General features: G+C 41.4%; 2 protein-coding genes across 2 annotated transcripts; both read left to right on the top strand.

Moving 5' to 3' along the window:
* Window positions 1–1950: 1950 nt before the first annotated feature.
* LOC131510487 (olfactory receptor 7A17-like) lies at window positions 1951–2901 on the top strand. Its single transcript, XM_058727678.1, has one exon. It carries the CDS (start codon window positions 1969–1971, stop codon window positions 2899–2901), a length of 933 nt encoding a protein of 310 aa, XP_058583661.1. The 5' UTR covers window positions 1951–1968.
* Window positions 2902–14512: 11611 nt separating this feature from the next.
* Window positions 14513–15511, top strand: LOC131508622 (olfactory receptor-like protein OLF4). Its single transcript, XM_058723586.1, has one exon. It carries the CDS (start codon window positions 14528–14530, stop codon window positions 15509–15511), a length of 984 nt encoding a protein of 327 aa, XP_058579569.1. The 5' UTR covers window positions 14513–14527.
* The last annotated feature ends 5279 nt before the right edge of the window (window positions 15512–20790 follow it).

The raw sequence follows: 20790 nt of genomic DNA, 5'->3' as shown, positions 1-20790 counted from the left end.
CTGGAAGCCTCTGTTAAAGTGTCACCTTCTTTGCAGTCTTCCTAAACACCTATTTAAAAAAAGAGCCCTCCCCATCCACTCCTTTTTATGCCCACTTTTTTCCTTCACAGCACCTGTCACCATCTGACAGGGAGCTGTATGGACTTAGATTGTATGGATTTTTCTTTTTTTTTCTCCAAGTTCTTATTCAAATTCCAGCTAGTTAACATACAGTGTAATACTAGTTTGAGGTGTAGAATTTAGTGATTCAACACTTACATACAACACTTACATACCTGCTCATCACAGGTGCCCTCCTTTGTCCTCATCCCCTATTTAACCCATGCCCCCACCCCTCCAGCAACACTCAGTTTGTTCTCTAGAGTTAAGAGTCTGTTTCTTGGTTTGCCTCTCCCCCCCCCATGTTCATTTAGTTTATTTCATAAATTCCACATATCAGCGGAATCATATGGTATTTGTCTTCCTCGGACTGACTTATTTTGTTCAGCATAATACTCTCTAGCTCCATCCACATCATTGTAAATGGCAAGATTTCATTCTTTTCCTTCTTTTTTATGGCTGAGTAATATTAGTGTGTGTGTGTGTGTGTGTGTGTGTGTGTGTACCACACCTTCCTTATCCATTCACCAGTCAGTGGATATTTGGCCTCTTTCCATAATTTGACTATTGTAGATAATACTGCTATAAACATCAGGATGCGTGTATCCCTTCAAATTAGTATTTTTCTATCCTTTAGGAAAGTATTTAATAATACAACCTATGGAATGGGAGAAGCTATTTGCAAAAAACATATCTGATAAATGGTTAACATCCAAATATATGTAGGACTTATCAAACTCAACAGCCAAAAAACAAATAATCTAGTTAAAAAATGGGCAGAAGACATGAATAGACATTTTTGCAAAGAAGACATCCAGATGGCTAACAGACACAAGAAAAGATGCTCAACATCACTCATCATCAGGAAAATGCAAATCAAAACTACAATAAGATATCACTTTACCCCTGTCAGAATGGCTAAACTTAACACAGGAAACAGCAGATGTTGGTGGGGATGTAGAGAAAGGGGAACCCTTTCACACTATTGGTGGGAAGGCAAACTGGTGCCGTCCTGTGGAAAACAGTATGAAGATTCCTCAAAAAGTTAAAAAAAAAAAAAGAACTACCCTATGGCCCAGCAGTCACACTACTAGGTATTTACCTAAAGAATATAAAAATAAAAAATCAAAGGGATACATGCACCCAGATGTTTATAGCAGCATTATTTACAAATTATGGAAATAGCCCAAGTGTCCATTGGCTGATGAATAGATAAAGAAGCTGTGGTATATATATATACAATGAAATACAGCCATCAAGAAGAATGAAAACTTGCCCATTTGCAATGACATGGATGGAACTAGGACATATTATGCTAAGTGAGATGTCAGAGAAAAACAAATACCATATGATTTCACTCGTATGTGGAATTTAAGAAACAAAACAAATGAGCAAAGGTGAAAATGGGAGAGAGAGACAAATCAAGAAACACTCTTTTATAGAGAACAAACTTACCAGAGGGGAGGTGGGGGTGGGCGGGTAAAATAGCTGATGGGGGTAATTAAGGAGCACCCTCTTGATGTATAGAGCACTAGGTGATGTATAGAAGTGTTGAATCACTGTATTGTACACCTGAAACTAATATTACACTGTATGTTAACTAACTGGAATTTATTTTTGTTTTTGTTTTCTTACTTTTTTATTTTTATTTTCTTTTTTTTAATCTGAAATTTATTGTCAAGTTGGTTTCCATACAACACCCAGTGCTCATCCCAACAGGTGCCCTCCTCAATGCCCATCACCCACTGGAATTTAAATAAAAACTTTAAAAAATAAAAAAGAAATAAAGGGCAATAAGTTAACAAAACCTATTTGCTTGAAAATTAATCACGTTATTTTTTTTTCTTCCCTAGTAGTCAACTCCACCACATGGAACTAGGCAATGATACACAAATTTCAGAGTTTCTTCTTCTGGGATTTTCAGAGGGTCCAGAACTGCAGCCCCTCGTATTTGGGCTTTTCCTCTCCATGTACCTGATCACTGTGTTTGGAAACCTGCTCATCATCCTGGCCGTCAGCTCTGACTCCCACCTCCACACCCCCATGTACTTCTTCCTGGCCAACCTGTCCTTTGTAGACATCTGCTTCACCTCCACCACCGTCCCGAAGATGCTTCTGAACATCCAGACTCAGAGCAAGGTCATAACCTATGCAGGCTGCATCAGCCAGATGTATTTTTTCATACTCTGTGCAGAGTTGGATGACCTTATCCTGTCTGCAATGGCCTATGACCGATTTGTGGCCATCTGCCACCCCCTGCAATACACCATCATCATGAGCCCCCAGCTCTGTGGATTGCTTGTTCTGGTATCCTGGATCATCAGTGTTCTGAACTCACTGTTACAAACCTTAATGGTGCTGCCACTGTCCTTCTGCACAGGCATGGAAATCCCCCATTTTTTTTGTGAACTCAATCAGGTCCTCAGGCTTGCCTGTTCTGAGACCTTTCTTAATGACACGGTGATGTATTTTGCAACTGTGCTCCTCGGTGGTGCTCCCTTGGTTGGGATCCTTTACTCTTACTCTAAGATAGTCTCCTCCATACATGGGATCTCATCAGCTCAGGGCAAGTATAAGGCATTTTCCACCTGTGCATCTCACCTCTCGGTTGTCTCCTTATTTTGTTGTACAGGCCTCGGAGTGTACCTTAGCTCTGTTGCTACCCAGAGTTCTCACTCAAGTACAACAGCCTCGGTGATGTACACGGTGGTCACGCCCATGCTGAACCCCTTCATCTACAGCCTGAGGAACAGAGACATAAAGAGGGCTCTGAAAAGAATCGTTGGGATTCCAGCAATGTAAGGACCAATCTTCCTGGGGCTAAAGATGTGCCCATGATTGCAGGGCTCAAAGCCTCAGAGCCAGGAATTGTTATCCCTTGATAAGATTGTGGGAGTAGAATGTGCTCCTCCTGTTTATTTCCTGGCATTTCCATTTATTTGAATTCAGCTTCTCCATACAATTTAAATAACCCATTTTATTAAGATTCTGCTCTGTCTGACATACAGTTTCCTCTTTGTCCAATCCCTACTTTTTCAAAGTTTTTTCTAGCCTTGACCAAAAATATTTGTAAATTCCCATTTATGTCATGGGGTAACATGGATTTCTGAAGAATAATTTCTACTCAAACAACATATACTATCCCAAGTAATTTTTCTCCTGTTTTACTAAAAGGATAGTCATGAGTTATATTATTCATAGAGAAAAAAACTACTTTTGATAACCAAGGCTATTTGTATAATTTTATAATACAGGAAAGTATGAGACTGCAGTTTTTCACTTGTGCACATCAATATTTTGTACATCACTGTCTTGACTTGTCATTCTGACAACGTAGACTAACTTATAGTTCATCTTATAGTAAGCCATTGGGTTCCATTCTCCTTATTATAATCATGTGGTCCTATGCAGGTGTATGCTGCCACAGTGATTGACAAATATTACCAAATACACGTCTCCCTGTGGCATCTACACAGAAATATATATTTCAATAAATAAACTTCATATGGTCTTTGATCCAGGGAAGATCTTACATATAATGAAGAAAAATTGAAATTATACTTTGTATTACTGAGCAAAATATTTCATTTCATACAACCCGTCTACCTATTGAAGTATGGAGTTTGGTGTCCTTGTACGAGACTTGGGTTTTTTCCACTGGAGTGAAGAATTGGTTGGCATATTTATGGTGTTTTTACTGAATCACCTTCCTCTTTCTGCTACATACAGATAGGACTCTTTCCACTGCTCTGAATGAAATATCTCCTCTTTTCTAAATTTTGCCATAACCATGAAATGGGCTTCTGGTTGAACGATATCGATATCATCCATTGTACATCAGACGTATATCCTCATGATCAAATATGACTCATTAAAGAGATTGAATTCCTGTTCAGCCATATGATTCAGGTCACAACTTTGGTGCAAAGAGGTATGCCCTTCCAACATCTCTTGGTTACCTGGATGGAACCCTAATAAAGTCTCTTTTTTTTTTTAATTTTTTTTTCAACGTTTTTTATTTATTTTTGGGACAGAGAGAGACAGAGCATGAACGGGGGAGGGGCAGAGAGAGAGGGAGACACAGAATCTGAAACGGGCTCCAGGCTCCGAGCCATCAGCCCAGAGCCTGACGCGGGGCTCCAACTCATGGACCGCGAGATCGTGACCTGAGCTGAAGTCGGCCGCTTAACCGACTGTGCCACCCAGGCGCCCCAAGTCTCTTTTTAATCAGGTCATTGAAAGAAATTTTAATACCAGAGTGCTCATGAATTCTGTCCCCAAATATCAGCACAAATGCCTAGAATGGGAAGATGCAGATTATCATAATTTCTCTCAGTTCTGGTGGCTTTTATAATTATATACCTGTTTGCTAGGATACAAGCAATTGGATCAAGCCATTGTGAAACAAGCCATTCTTGAAAACACGTGTTTTACTATATTGCCTTTACAATTGGCAATAATATGGGATTGTCTTGTGGGGAGTTGTTCTGATCTATTCTGAACTGCTTCACAGTTTCTACATTGCATTTCTTTCTTTTTTTTATAAAAAGAAATTTCTTTTTATTTTAGAGAGAGAGAAACCATGTAAGCAGGGGAGAGGGGCAGAGGGAGAGAGAGAGAGAATTCCAAGCGAACTCCAGGATTAGCCTGAAGCCCAATGTGGGGTTTGATCCCATGACCCTGGGATCACAACCTGAACAGAAATCAAGAATCAGACGCTCAACCAACTGAGCCACCCAGGAGCCCCTCTACATTGTATTTCTAAAGATCATCCACAAAGGTGTGTGGAGCTGTAGTTCACTTCCTTCTTCAACTAATACATGATATTTACTCCATTTGTATATGTAGGTTAATCTTATCGTTTATGGAAAAAATAGTTTATCAAATGTAAATTGCCTTAATTTAATTTTGCTACTTCTATATCCATATATGACACTCTGCCTTCTTCCCAGTTATAAGACATTTGTCCCACCTGTCAGGTGGGACTCAGCTACGTGTACTCTTGATCCAATGGTCACATACCATTAGAATTTTAAATCCTAACTAATTTATTGGAATATAATTACATACCATAAACTACACATATTTTAATTTTTTTAATGTTTATTGTTTTAAAAGGAAAGAGAATGCCAGCAGGGAGCAAAGGGTGGAGGGGACAGAGAGAGAGAGGGAGAGAGACAGAATTTTAAGCAGGCTCCACACTCAGCATAAAGCCCAACATGGGGCTTGATCCCACAATCCTGGGATCATGACCTAAGCAGAAATCAAGAGTCAGAGGCCCAACCGACTGAGTCATCCAGGTGCCCCTAAACTACACATATTTTAAATGTACAATTTGCTAAGTTAAAGGAGCCATACTTGAATTAAGAGTGCATACTGCATGGGTCAATTTGTAAGAACTTGAGAAGATGCACAGTAAGCTTCATCTGCATTTTTATGTTATTATTAAAAATGCAATTCATCTGAAGGTCAATTTCTGAAGGTAATGTGGAACTCGAAATGAATGTTGTGGGACTAAATAAAGTGTTGGATACATCGGGTCAACTCCAAAGAAAACATTTAAGAGTGAAGAGGTTGTGTATGTACATGAGTGTGTGCACACGCATACATCTTTCAAATAAACACACTCACCCACATATTTGCACATATACACAGACTCATTTATAAGCCCATCTACTATGTTGAAAGGAAACTTGAGGGAAAGTTGCAGAATATTGAAATGAAAAAGAATGTTTGCATCAATGTGAAATTGAAAGAATGTAGCATTTTGTACACAAAAAATTAATTTATTTTTAAAGTTTATTTAGAGAGAGAGAGGGAGAAGCAGAGAAAAAGGGAGAGAGAGAATCTCAAGCAGACCCTCTGTTGTCAGTGTGGAGCCCAACATGGGGCTTGGTCCCACAAACTGTGAGATCATGAGCTGAGCCAAAATCAAGAGCTGGACGCTTAACTCACTGAGCCACCCAGGACCCCCTGGACACAAAGTTTTAAAGTAGCATGAGTGACTTAATTTAAAAAAAAACTTAGGGTGATTTATTTTTTAAAATTTTTTTAACATTTACTTATTATTGAGACAGAGAGAGACAGAGCATGAGCATGGGAGGGGTAGAGAGAGAAGGAGACACAGAATCCAAGGCAGGCTCCAGGCTCTGAGCTGTCAGCACAGAGCCTGACTCAGGGCTTGAACTCACAAACCGGGAGATCATGACCTCAGCTGAAGTCCAACGCTTAACCGACTGAGCCACCCAGGCGCCCCTCAGGTAATTTATTTTTAATAATGAATTACTCTTCCTATCTTAATGCCTCAAAGACCTCAAAATTGGAACCATATTTACATTTATGCAGTGGACCAAATACTTCCAAATGAACTCTATGTCTCTACTCAATGTGGGATTTCAACACTTGATACCTTGGTCCAAGGCAAGTTAACTGAATGATTTGAGAAGCTCAAACGCAGTTCCTGTGAACAATATCTTATTGGATAAATATCTGGATTAGATTCCTTTTGCTGTTGTCATACTAATGTCTCAAAACAAATAATTCTCTGAAAGTTCTAGAGATCAGAAGCATGAAAGGGATCTCACTGGGCTACAATAATGATGTCCATGGGTGGCGATCTTTATGGATGCTCCAGAGGAGAACAGCCCCTTTCCCTGCTCCACAGTCTACAGGGCCCACAATTCTTACCTCACAGCCTTTCCCCCATCTTGGAAACCAACAGAACAGTACTTTCCAATGTCTCTCTGACTCCATGTTTCTTCCTTTTCTTCCACATTTAGAGGACCGTTGTGATTACACCAGTCCGGTGTGGATAATCCAAGCTTATCTTCTTCCTTTTTTTTTAAGCTTCTTTATTTTTAAGTTTATTTCTTTATCTTGAAAGAGAGGGAGAAACAGAGAGTGCAGTGTGGGGGGTGGGGGCAGAGAGAGAGGGAAAGAGAGAATCCCAAGCAGGCTGCACAATGTCAGCAAGAAGTCTGATGTGGGGCTCAGTCTCACAGTTCATGAGATTGTGACCTGAGCCAAAACCAAGAGTCAGACACTTAACCAGCCTAGCCACCCAGGCACCCCCAACCAGGCTGATCTTCTTATTCTCAGATAATGATTCAGAGCTTTACTCCATCTGCTATCTTAATTACCCTGCCACGTAAGCTAACATTTTCAAACTTTCTTCAAGATGAATCTTTTGGAGGCCCTTATTCCGCCTACCACAAAATCTTCCTTTTCATATATTATTTAATATCCCTCAAGAGCCCTTCTATTTAAAAACTCAAGTGCAGAATTTTTCACCGCCCAAAGAGTGAGTGAAATACTACTCTTTCAAAAATACGTGCAAGGAAGATAGATTCCTGGTGGATAAGACCTAGAAGCACCCACATGTGGATCTCACACAGGACACCAGCTTCCCTCCCTAACTGTGACCCATAGACTGGGATCCCCAGCATCAATACCACCCACCCAGGAAGCTAGAAATGCAGAAGTTAGAAATGCAGAGTCCCTGGGCCCACTAGAGGCCTGATGAATCAGAATTGGCGTCTTTTCTTTTTTAATGTTTTTAATGTTTATTTTTGAGAGAGAGAGAGAAACAGAGGGCGAGCAGGGGAAGGGCAGAGAGAGAGGGAGACACAGAACCCAAAGGAGGCTCCAGGCTCTGAGATGTCAGCGCAGAGCCCGACTCAGGGCTCGAACTCACAAACCACGAGATCGTGACCTGAGCCAAAGTAGGACGCTCAACCGTCTGAACCACCCAGGCACCCCTGGAATTTGTTTTTTAATTTTTTTTTTCAGAGACAGAGAGTGCATGGGGGGAGGGGGGGATGAGAGGGGCAGAGATAGAAAGAGAGAGAATCCCAAGCAAGATCCATGCTGTCAGCACAGAGCCCGTCACAGAGCTCCATACCACGAACCATGAGACCATGACCTGAGCTGAAATCAGGAGTCAGACACTTAACCGACCGAGCCCTCAGGCACCCCCAAAATTTGCACTTTTGACTGCTGGATAAATTACTTTTGTTGGGTGCTGTCCTGTGGGTTGAGGAGTTTGAGAGCATCCCTTCAGACATGGCCAAATATCCCAGGGCAAAGTCATCTCTGGTTGAGAACCACTGGGCCAGAATTTCAGAACTGAAAGCACCCTAACATAATTCTCATCAAAACTCCATTCCCTACTTGCTTTATACATTAAAGCAGCACATTAAATCTCTCTGAGCCTGATCTCTACAACCGAGAATGGCGTTCCTAAAAGTATAGCCTCACAGAAAGCACATTTAAAAAAAAAATTGACACTCCCTATAATGTGCTAAGTAAGCTAGGTTATGGTGCAGGGAATGTAAATGTGTCTCTAATAATTAATAAACACTCTAGAGTGAGGGACTAAATGGCAGTTCTTAACCTGTGATCTATGAAATTCCTAATTGTTTTGGCTAAACTATCATGAAGCCAAGGAGTGTAGTACCCAAGGTTTTACACTAAAGGAACAAATTTCTCCCCCTTCTTGAAGAAGGAAATAGTAATTTTCTAAAGATATCAGGGGTGTATCTCCACAAATCAATGCATTGAATACCTAAGGGAAGTAGTCTGATGAATTCCTCCGTGTTAGATTTTCGAGAAAACTTGAAGCCAGGGTTGTAATGAGGTGCTGGGAGGTTTAGACCTCCGGAAACAGGAAAACTAATGGAGACAATGTAATAAAAACTGAATTCACCTGACACGCAATGTAGTCTCCTAGGAACAGAGAATCTGCCAGAAATATTTCCGTTGTGTCCACACCAGTATCCCTAGGAGACATCATGCACTTAAAGGCTGGAGCACCAAGAGATAAAAATGCCTCGTGAGCACATGTGGGGAGCTGTAAATATCTCTTCTGCTGCAGAACCTCAGCATGTGCATTTTCACTGGACAGAACATGGTTGTTGCTCTTGGAGTCCTAAATCTGGCCAGGAGACCATTGCTCGATGCCTCCCTGGTGACTTGTCTGGGGACTGAGTTTGATGTCCATCGTCAACTATCCAGGGAGGAATTTTGACTTCCAAAGGGAGAACTTGCCTTGTGAGTTCACATGCAGGTGAGTTCAAGAGCCCAACAGACACTGCAGGAAAGGATCAAAGCAAATGGAAGGCAAGAACTCGTACTGGAGGTCACTGAGAAAAATCCAGCATAGCCCAGATGCCAGAGATTACTGTCATTGTTGGCTGGCTTTACCAAAAAAATTACTTTGTTTATTTATGATGCTTTAAAAAAGTGGATATTGCAATCAGAAATGCAAGGATCCATGTTGGTAATTAAAATGATATTAATGGAAGCCCAATTTGAAGGAATGAAGAAGGCACAAAGTGCTTCCAGGAAAAGTAGAACATAAGTACAAGGATCTTATTAATTAATGGGAGTACACAAACAGGGTATTGGCTGTAGAGAGACATGCAGTGAAGCAAGGGCATTTCTTTTTATTTTAATGGGACATCTTAGACTATGCTTCGATATAGATGAAAAGATCCAGACCAAGGAACAATTGCAAATACAGCCTTGCAATAGTGGTGCACGAAACATACACACATTATCTTCTCTCATTCTGGGTATTGGAAAAAAATTGTGATTAATACATGGAAGTAGGTTTGCTAATCAGCTTTATTTTGCATTACTTTATAACCTGTGAGGCTGAATGTGCTTGTGGGTTTGTTAGTCATTTGACAGCTTCTCTGTTAAAAATTGTGCAAATCCTTTCCTTTTGGATGGTGTTCTACAAGTGTTTATATTTCTTTTTAATCCTTGGGGCACCTGGCCGGCTCAGTCGATGGAGTGTGTGGCTCTTGATCTTGGAGCTGTGAGGTTGAGCCCCACGTTAGATGTAGAGATTGCTTGAAAATAAGAGCTTGAAAAAAACAAAAATAAAAATTTGACACCTCGTAACAAAGAATTGGAGTTTTTATACAAACTATTGGCCATTTAGTTCTTTTATGTATGTATAAATGTATTTGTGAGGAATGTATGAAAGTTTATGAATTTTGTGTGGTCAAATCTATCAGTCAGTCATATCGGGCTCTCTCAATTGCTTAAAAATTTTTCTTGAGGTATAACTGACATACAACGTCCTATTAGTTTCAGGCATACAACATAATAATCCCATACTTGTATATATCACAAAATGATCACCACACCTGTCACTGTGCATAGTCACAAAATATTTTCCTGTGATGAGGACTTTCAAGATCTACTCTCGGGGTGTCTGGGTGGCTCAGTCAGTTAAGCGTCCGACTTCGGCTCAGGTCATGATCTCACGGTCCGTGAGTTCGAGCCCCGCGTCGGGCTCTGTGCTGACAGCTCAGAGCCTGGAGCCTGCTTCAGATTCTGTCTCTCTCTCTCTCTCTCTGACCCTCCCCCATTCATGCTCTGTCTCTCTCTGTCTCAAAAATAAATAAAATATTAAAAATAAATTAAAAAAAATAAGATCTACTCTCTTAGTGACTTTCCAACACGTGATACACTATTAACTGTATCATCAGTTCTGTCCATTACATCTCAGGCATTGCTTTTTGTTTTTCTTTTTTTTTAATGTTTATTTACTTATTTTGAGACCATCATGAGCAGTGGTACAGGCAGAGAAAGAGGAGAGAGAGAATCTCAAGTAGGCCCTGTGCTGTCAGTGCAAAGCCAGACATGGGGCTTGGTCTCAAGAACAATGAGATCATGACCTGAGCTGAAGTCAAGCGTAGGATGTTTAATCAACTGAGCCACCCAGGAGCCCCTCTCTTTCATTTTCTTATGAACAAAGTGGGGCAGGCCCATCAATATTCTTCATGTGTCAGTTCTTGCTATACACGAGAAAGAAAGTGCTTCATTCTTAGCGGTAATAAATTACCCTTTATGCATGTTTCTGACTTGTTTTCACAACTCTGTTGCTAAAAGAGATGTGAAATCTTTTCACTCTCTTTTTGGCCTTTGGGGATTAGATATATTTCTGAAGGTTGCATCACCTTTGGCCATCATCTGGAAGGTATTTTTCTTTACCAATTGACTAAAGATCGCCTTTCCATTCTATAAGGCTATTTGAATCCGTGTATCTTTATGTAAGATGAAATCACAACTTACTGCTTCCTCCCACAAGGTAAATGTCCTTCTGATATACCTTTTTATTTCCAAGTCTTTGGCAATTTAATCTGGAATTAGTGACCCATGTTGGGGTCATTACGTTGTTGCTCTTGTACGTCTTTACGTAACTTAGTGGTAGATTTTCATTCCATTTTGTTGTTTTCATTCAATACAGTTGTTTAGAAACAATAGACTTGGGGCGCCTGGGTGACTCAGTGGGTTAAGCTTCCAACTTCGGCTCAGGTCATGATCTCACGGTTCGTGGGTTTGAGCCCCACATCGGGCTCCATGCTGACAGCCCAGAGCCTGGAGCCTGCTTCGGACTCTGTGTCTCCCTCTCTTTCTGTCCCTCCCCCACTCGTGCTCTCTCTCTGTCTCTCAAAAATGAATACGTGTTTAAAAAAAAAAAGAAAAAGAAAAAGAAACAATAGACTTAACAGAATGTCATTCTCACTGATAATCTTTGTTCCAGAAGTTCTTAGTTTCTTTTAAAATTTCTTTTCCACTTTATGCATGTATACATATTCACTTGTATATTCATATACACTTGCATACAAATGCTTCAACAAGATGATATGCACATCTTTATGTTTCAGTGCGGCCTTTTCTTCTACCTTGTGTCCCTTTTTCCTTCTTTCTTTTTTTTTATTTTTTGATTTTTTTAACGTTTTTATTTATTATTGAGAGACAGAGAGACACAGAGCATGAGCAGGGGAGGGGCGGAGAGATGGAGAGACACAGAATTCGAAGCAGGCTCCAGGCTCCTGGCTGTCAGCACAGAGCCCCACGCGGGGCTCGAACTCACAAACCATGAGATCATGACCTGAGCCGAAGTTGGACGCTTAACTGACTGAGCCACCCAGGCACCGCCCCCCCCTTTTTCCTCCTTTCTTAATAATTCTTCGTGGACTTGCCTCCCATCCACTAATATAATGCTGGCTCCTTATTTCAACATCTGTGTCACCTTCAAGACGTTGCTGTGCAACTCATACATGCAACGGTCATTCATATTTTTTCTTAATATATCACTGCTATGAAAATATTTGGGGACTATTAAGTTAAGACCATGCTTCTCAACCTGGGGCAATCTTGTCCCCCAGGGAACGCTGAAGTGATATGCAGTATTTGTCACTGTGAGGCTGGGAGGGGCAGGCGGCCGTCAAGGATGCTGCTGAACAACGTAGAATTCCTAGGTAGACACCACCACAGAGGAGGATGTGGCCCAGAATGTCAAGCAGAGCACAGATTGAGAAACCTTAAGTTGAAGAAAATCTGTACTTTGAATATTTATAGCTGCCTTCAGATTGCTTCCCCATCTTTCCACACTTCCCATTTCTGCCAGCATGATTAGAGAGTGCCCCTTTCACTGCCAGTTAAGAAGTTCCGTCCCCAATCAACATGGCAGCCCATCTCAGGCTTTCCTGGGAGATGGGTGTGAAAGGTAAATCCTTCTTGTTATTTTCTCAAACGCTCTACAGTGTCTTGTCAAAACAGATAAAAACCCAAAGAACGGGAATAACAAAGAAAAGGTGCCACATAAGAAGAGTGAGAAAGAAACTTGCTTCATCCAAAACCAGGCCGTATAAATCAATCGGTCAAATACATGCAGACCAGCCAGAAGGAAAGCAAGCCTTCAGCTCCTTGATTTCAAAAAAGCCCAACTTCTGAACTAGTTAACATACAGTGTAGTATTGGTTTCAGAAGTAGATACTACGGATTCGTCACTTACATATAACACCCAGCGCTCATCCCAACAAGCGCCCTCAATACCCCTCACCCATTTAGCCCATCCCCTCACCCACCTCCCCTCCAGCAACCCTCAGTTTATCCTCTGTATTTAAAAGTCTTTTGTGGTTTCCTCCTCATGCCCATTTCATTTCTCTCTTTTCTATGTTTACTGAACAGATTGCCCATGTTTTCTTTGAATTTATGTGAAGTAGAAAATGAGCATACTGGTGGGGAGCCCCAAGTTTATTTGCCCGTAGGAATTTCTGGGTACCATTTCTGCATTCTGTAGGGGACAGATAACAAGATCTGGCCAGCTTGAGGTGTATCTATTGCTGGCCTAACTAGTGTAGCTGGGTGTGATAAAGGCATGACAGTCAGTAGCCCACGAGGCCACAGTGGGTCATGGGGTGTGTGTGTGTGTGTGTGTGTGTGTGTTGTGAACTGAGGTTAATCCTCAGAGCAGGGATGCCAGGGCTTGCATATTCCAAGGTAATTATTATTGACAGGGGCCAGAACTCAGTCAACAGAAGTTATTAATAGGGATGTCCATTTCAACTCACAAGACACTTTTATAACAAAATTAATAAAGTCCTTCAAAAAACTCGTAAGTGAGGGATTTGCTGTGTCTTTAAGTGTCAGCTGTTGTGGGCTGGCCTCTGCATTCCTCAACACACACTGCCACCACCTCTCACCACACTCCTTCTGGCTCTTTCCCCTTGACACCTGGCTTTCTTTTGACACATGATTTTCTGAAACAAGCCCCTTCCTCAGGCCCTTTGCACAGACCTTTGCCCCTGCTGGGCACACACTTTCTGAGATCACCTCAACTTCCTTCCTATCTCCCTCGAGGTCCTGTTCAAATGTCACCTTCTTTGCAGGTTATGTGCAAACATCCAGTAAAAAAATAACACCCCATAACTCTCTCCTTCATACCTGCTTTCTTTTTCTTCACAGCCCCTGTCACCATCTGACGTGTTATTTGATTATTTTTATTTGCTTATCATTCTTTCCCCATTCTAGGATGATAAGGAATTTTGTTTTTCAGCACCCTATATTCATTGCGTATACAGTGCCTTGAACGTGATCAATAATCAGTATGTACTCTTTAAAGGGGTAAAAAATATTCTCCATAAAACAAGACCATACATTATGCTCAAGGAGCCGATTGAGAGTAGAAATGGAATTTTTAATAAGAAATGGTGCTAGGGATGCCCTAATGGGGTTGAGACCATATACCTATATTGTTTTCACTCATATGTGGATCTTGAGAAACTTAACAGAAGACCATGGGATAGGGGAAGGCAGGGGGGGAAGTTACAAACAGAAAGGGAGGGAGGCAAACCATAAGAGACTCTTAAATACAGAGAACAAACTCAGGGTTGATGGGGGTGGAAGAGAGAGGAAAGTGGGTGATGGGCATTGAGGAGGGCGCCTGTAGGGATGAGCGCTGGGTGCTGTATGGAAACCAATTTGAGGATAAAATATATTTAAAAATTTTTTAAAAGAAACAAATTTCCTGACTCTAAAGTATAAATGGTAGTACTCACGCTAGGTTACTAGCTTGTGTGAAAATTAGTCATTTATTTCTCTGTATCCTGGTAGTCATCTCCAACCCATGGAGCCAAGGAACCTTACAGCCATTTCAGAATTTCTTCTTCTGGGATTTTCAGAGGAACCAGCATTCCAGCCCCTCATATTTGGGCTTTTCCTCTCCATGTACCTGATCACTGTGTTTGGGAACCTGCTCATCATCCTGGCCGTCAGCTCTGACTCCCACCTCCACACACCCATGTACTTCTTCCTGGCCAACCTGTCCTTTGTAGACATTTGCTTCACCTCCACCACCGTCCCGAAGATGCTCTGGAACATCCAGACCCAGAGCAAAGTCATAACCTATGAGGACTGCATCACCCAGATGTATTTTTTCCTACTCTTTGCGGGATTGGACAACTACATCCTAACTGTGATGGCCTATGACCGATTTTTGGCCATCTGTCACCCCCTGCACTACATGGTCATCATGAACCCCCGGCTCTGTGGGCTGCTGGTTCTGATGTCTTGGATCATGAGTGTCCTGCATTCCTTGTTACAAACCTCAGTGGTGCTGCGACTGTCCTTCTGTACAGACTTGGAAATCCCTCACTTCTTCTGTGAAATTAAACAGGTGGTCCAACTTGCCTGTTCTGACACCTTTCTTAATGACATGGTGATGTATTTTGGAGCTGGGTTGCTGGGTGGGGGCCCCCTTGCTGGGATCCTTTACTCTTATTCTAAGATAGTTTCTTCCATATGTGGCATCTCATCAACTCGGGGCAAGTATAAAGCATTTTCCACCTGTGCATCCCACCTTTCTGTAGTCTCCTTATTTTACTGTACAAGCCTAGGTGTGTACCTTAGCTCCACTGCTACCCAGAGCTCCCACTCGGGTGCCACGGCCTCGGTGATGTACACGGTGGTCACGCCCATGCTGAACCCCTTCATCTACAGCCTGAGGAACAGAGACATAAAGAGGGCTCTGAAAAAATCCTTTGGAAAGGAAACTATGAAAGGACCAATTGCCCTGGGGCAATTGCACCTGATGGCAGAACTCAAAGCTTGAGAGCCAGAAATGGCAATTCTTTGATCAGATTGTGGAAGTAGAAGTTGCTACTTCTGTTGATTTCCTGGAACATCCCTTTCTTCGACATCAACGTCTCTGTACACTTTAGGTAACATTCTGTATTACCCTTTCTGCGCTCTGGTGTTTAACAGTGTTTCCCTTAGTTGTTTTCCTCCTCTTCTGAATTCATTCCCAATTTTGGACGATATTGGAAATTCCCATTTATTCTGTGAGATTCTACAGATTTGTTAAGAATACCCTCTTCTTAAGTGAAATATATCATCCTGAGCAATTTTTCTTTTCTTTTACTAAAAAATAATCATGAGTTGTACTACACGATGGAGAAAAAACACATTTGGCCCAAATTATAAAATTCCATAAGAGACGAAAGTCTGAAAGCACAACTCACCACTTCTGTGTCCATCATTCCTTGAGATATCTGTTCTTCCTGAAAATGTAGACTTTAACCTATGGTGTGTTTTATAACAAGTCATTGGGCTTTATTCTCCTCCTTAGGATACTATTTTCTTATTCAGTGTTCACATAATCACTAGCAAAAGTGATAATCAGATACATGTCTCCAGGTGTAATCTACATAGAAACACAAATTCCAAGAAATAATTTGACATAATATGGCCACAGAGTCAGAGATGAAGCAAAATTTCAGTCATGCATCTGTTACTATGCGAACGAATGTTTTCCTGCTACACATTTGCTTATTGACGATGTGAGACTGGCATCCGTGTGTCAGGGGGTCTATCACTGGGGCCAAAAATCATTTGCATACTTATGTTTCCTATTTCCTTGTGTTTCTGTTTCTTCCTGAAAACGTCCATGTCTCCCTAAAACTATGATTCACTGGAGTACAATTGCATACGATAAGCTGCATATATTTAATGTATACAATTTGCTGAATTACAGGAGGCATACAAAAATTAAGTTTATAGGGAAACATGGGACTGTCTCTGCAGGGCGAGGGGTGAGACTCCTGCAGCGAAGGACACAGAAAGGGGACACCCTGGCCTCTGTGCCACGGCTCACACTTTGTCCTTGTTGCAGATGCCCTCCTGAGGGGCATCCCACAACCCACTTGATGAGTGCCAAGTAGGACCAGAAGATGGAACAGAAGAGTGACATACTACTTATGAAGGAGATGAAAGTTTCATGGAATTGAGCCCAGTTGCATTTCAATATAGGAGAGGTGACAATGGTGATCCCAGAAACTTCTCTTTTTTTAATATCTATTTATTTGGGAGACAGCGCAAGCAGGGGAGGTGCAGAGAGAGAGAAGGAGACACAGAATCCGAAGCAGGCTCCAGGCTCTGAGCTGTCAGCACAGAGCCTGATGTGGGGCTCGAACTCACAAACTGTCAGATCATGACCTAAGCTAGAGTGGACGCTCTACTGATTGAGCCACCCAGGTGTCTCCCAAAGCCTTCTTGAAAGAGATTTCCTGGAAAGGGGCATGCTTTTGCACTGCTAGTGAGAATGCAAACTGGTGCAGCCACTCTGGAAAATAAGATGAAGATTCCTCAAAAATGAGAACTGGAGCTACCCTACAACCCAGCAATGGCACTACGAGGTATTTATCCAAAGGACACAAAAATGCTAATTAAAAGGGGCACATGCATCCCAATGTTTATAGCAGCACAATCAACCATAGCCAAATTATGGAAAGAGCCCAAATGCCCATCAACTGTTTAATGAATAAAGATGATGTGTTGTATGTGTGTGTGTGTGTGTATATATATATACATAGATATACATAGATATACATATATGTATAGCTATATATATATAAACATATATATACACATATATGTGTGTATATGTGTATATGTGTGTGTGTATATATATATATATATATATATATATATGAATATTACTCAGCAGTCAAAAGGAATGAAATATTGCCAGTTGCAACACGTGGACAGAACCAGAAAGTACCATGCTAAGCAAAATAATTCAGAAGAAAACAAATATCCTATGGTTCCACATATGTAGAATTTGAGAAACAAAACAGATGAACATAAGGGAAATGAAGGAAAAATAAGATAAAAAGAGAGAAGGAGGCAAACCATAAGAGATTCTTAAATACAGAGAACAAACTGAGGGTTGCTGGAGGGGAGGTGGGTGGAGGGGTGGACTAAATGAATGATAGGCATAAAGGAGGGCACATGTTCAGATGAGCGCTGGGTGTTATATATAAGTGATGAATCACTAAATTCCACTCCTGAAATCATTATCACCCTATATGTTAACTAACTTGGATTCAAATAAAATTTAAACTTTTATAAAACACCTTTTTTTGGGGCGCCTGGGTGGCGCAGTCGGTTAAGCGTCCGACTTCAGCCAGGTCACGATCTCGCGGTCTGTGAGTTCGAGCTCCGCGTCAGGCTCTGGGCTGATGGCTCGGAGCCTGGAGCCTGTTTCCGATTCTGTGTCTCCCTCTCTCTCTGCCCCTCCCCCGTTCATGCTCTGTCTCTCTCTGTCCCAAAAATAAATAAAAAACGTTGAAAAAAAAATTAAAAAAAAAAAAACACCTTTTTTTGTAAAAACGTTTTAAGCTGAAAGTTCATGAAGAGATCTGGTTGTATGAAATTATTTGCACACACTCGCCTTAATAAAAGGTGAAATGTTAAAAAAAAAAAAAAAGATTATATACTACATGACTCCCTTTGGGTATAATTCAAAAAGATGCACAGTAAGTTTTAACTGCTTTGTCATGTTATTGTTAACATTTCATCACCCTGAGCCTCAATTTCCCTATTTCTGAAGGGAATGTGGGGCAATGAACCCTAACTTCAGGCAGGTGGTGTCAGGAATAAATGAAACGTGTAGAAGCACTTTGTCGAGTCCAAAGAAAATGTTCGAGGTTAGGAGTCTGAGTATGTATATGTGTACATTTGTATACATGTTTCTGTCAAATAAATGTATCCACACACATATGGGTAGACATCAGAGAGTTATTGAACTCCCATCTGTTATGTTGAAAGAAAACCTGAAAGTTGGAGGGGATAAAAATGAAAAAAATAAACATTCGAATCAACATAAAATAGAAAGAATGTAGAATTTTGACACAAAAGTTTAAAGTAGAGTGAAAGACCTTAATTTTAATAGGGAAATGTTTTCTATCTCAAATTTTCAAAGGCCTCCGAGTCAAAACCACGTTTACATTTATGCAGTGGGATATCACTGTCCAGCGAATGAGGCAATATATCTCCAAACTAAAACTAGTTTTCTCTTTCCATTTAATGTGGGATGTCCATACCAAATGCCTTGACCCAAGGGAAAGTTCACCGAATGAGCTGAAATGCTCAAACTCTGTTCCTACAAGCAATATTTTTCCAAACAAATGTCTGTAATCAATTCCTGTTGCTGCAGAAACAAATGATCACACTCGTGGCTTAACACAAAGATTTATCCGAAGTTTGTGGAAGGTCAGAAGCCTGAAATGGGTCTCATTGGGCTAATATCAAGAGGTCTGCAGGGCTGTGATCCTTCTGGACACTCTAGAGGAGAATTCACTCCATTTCCTTTTTCCCTTTTTAGTGGCTACCTGCATTTCTTGTCTTATGGCCCTCCTTCCAACGTCAAAGCCAACAGCGTAGAGTCTGAAAATGTCTCTCTGATTCCAAATCTTTTTCCTCCCCCTCCCATATTTGGAGGACACCTGTGATTACACTAGTTCCATCCAGATAATCCAGGCCAATCTTTTTTACATAAAGATCAGTGATTAGCAGCTTTATGCCATCTACTGGCCACATTCCCCTTGCTCTGTAAACAAATATTTTCAAAAGTTCTTTGGATTGGGACACCTTTGGAAGCCTACAAAGTGTTTTTTTCAAATATAAAATAATTGATGTCACTCATTGACCATAGAATTCATCAACACCTATAGAATTGTGTGAAAAACATTTCTTTCAGGGGCACCTGGGTGGCTCAGTCAGTTAACTGTCCAACTCTTGACCTTGGCTCAGGTCATGATCTCATGGTTAGTGAAATCAAGCCCAACAGCTGTCTCTATGATGACAGCCTAGAGCCTCTCTCTCTCTCTCTCTCTCTCCTTCTCTCTCAAAATAAAGACAAATATTAAAAGAAAACAACTTTTCTTTCAAAATGACAAACACAGAAGATTCTTGGTGGAGAAGACCTAAAACTACCTACATGCGACTCTAACACAGGAGCACAGACTTGCTCTCTACCTGTGATCCATAGATCAGAACATGCAATATCATCACCACCTGGTTGTTTGTAGAAGGACAAACTCCCTGGAATCCCGGAGACCTGATGAATCAGGTCAGGGCATTTTAACTACAAACTTTGGTGGTTTGCACACACAGTGAAGATAGAGCCGTATTTTTTGCCTACTCACTGTTGACATTTGGAGCTGGGTAAATATTTGTGCTGGGTGCTGTCCTTTGGGTTATAGAGGTTTGACAGTGTCCCTTAAGACATGGCCAAATATCCACAGAGGCAAAATCATGCCTGATTGAAAACCATGGTGCTGAGGTTTGAGAACTGGAAGTATCATGAGAGAAATCCAATTAAGGATTCATCCAGTATTACATTTATAGCTGTGGTCTTAGGATTTGTGATAAAAAATATATATTTGGGGAGAATGGTTAAGATGGCGGCGCAGCATGGAGACCCTGAGCTTGTCTCATCCCTGAAACACAGCTAAATCAGCACGAAACCATTTTGAACACCTAGGAAATGGAGCCGATGATTAACACAACAGTCTGCATGACTTGAGCCACAGAACTCAGCAAGTGCGTGGGGCAGAGAGGTGAACCGGGGGAGGAAAAAAAAAGCTGCAGAGGGTAGGGAGCCATTTGCAGGGAGAAGACAGAGAGAAAAAGGGAAAGGGGAAGAGAACGGCCTATCAGGATGGTGCAAGAAAAGCAGCTGGAAAGAAAGAGAGAGAAAGAGTGAAAACACTTTCAGGGGAATGGACAATCGAACTATTGACACAAAGAAAAGAGAAGGTTTTGGTACCATCAGGATTCTGTATACAGTGGAGTGCAGCGTCTGAAGTTTTAGAGCTCAGTGTCTGAGGGTGCTCTGGTGAGGAAGCAAGATGAATCCCCAGGATCAGGAGTGGGCCTGAGGGGTGTCACACACAGGAAGAAGTCATCCCCCTGCTTGGAGTGCATTTGGTAGAGGCCATACAGCCTCCCCATAGGCAAAGGTCCCAGCAGAACCTGGAGAGCAGCCACATTTGCTGATACTGGGACAAAGACGCCAGAGTGCAGTGACATCTGGCACCAGCTGTGTGT

Source organism: Neofelis nebulosa, chromosome 4 (genome assembly GCF_028018385.1).
Source record: "Neofelis nebulosa isolate mNeoNeb1 chromosome 4, mNeoNeb1.pri, whole genome shotgun sequence".
Taxonomy (NCBI): Eukaryota; Metazoa; Chordata; class Mammalia; order Carnivora; family Felidae; genus Neofelis; species Neofelis nebulosa.
Note: the sequence above shows the minus strand (reverse complement) of the source record. Positions and strands in the feature narration are given on the sequence as shown.

Bases quoted from the DNA above. Each gene is read 5' to 3' on its own strand.
- LOC131510487 (XM_058727678.1), top strand. From the start codon at position 1,969: ATGGAACTAGGCAATGATACACAAATTTCAGAGTTTCTTCTTCTGGGA.
- LOC131508622 (XM_058723586.1), top strand. From the start codon at position 14,528: ATGGAGCCAAGGAACCTTACAGCCATTTCAGAATTTCTTCTTCTGGGA.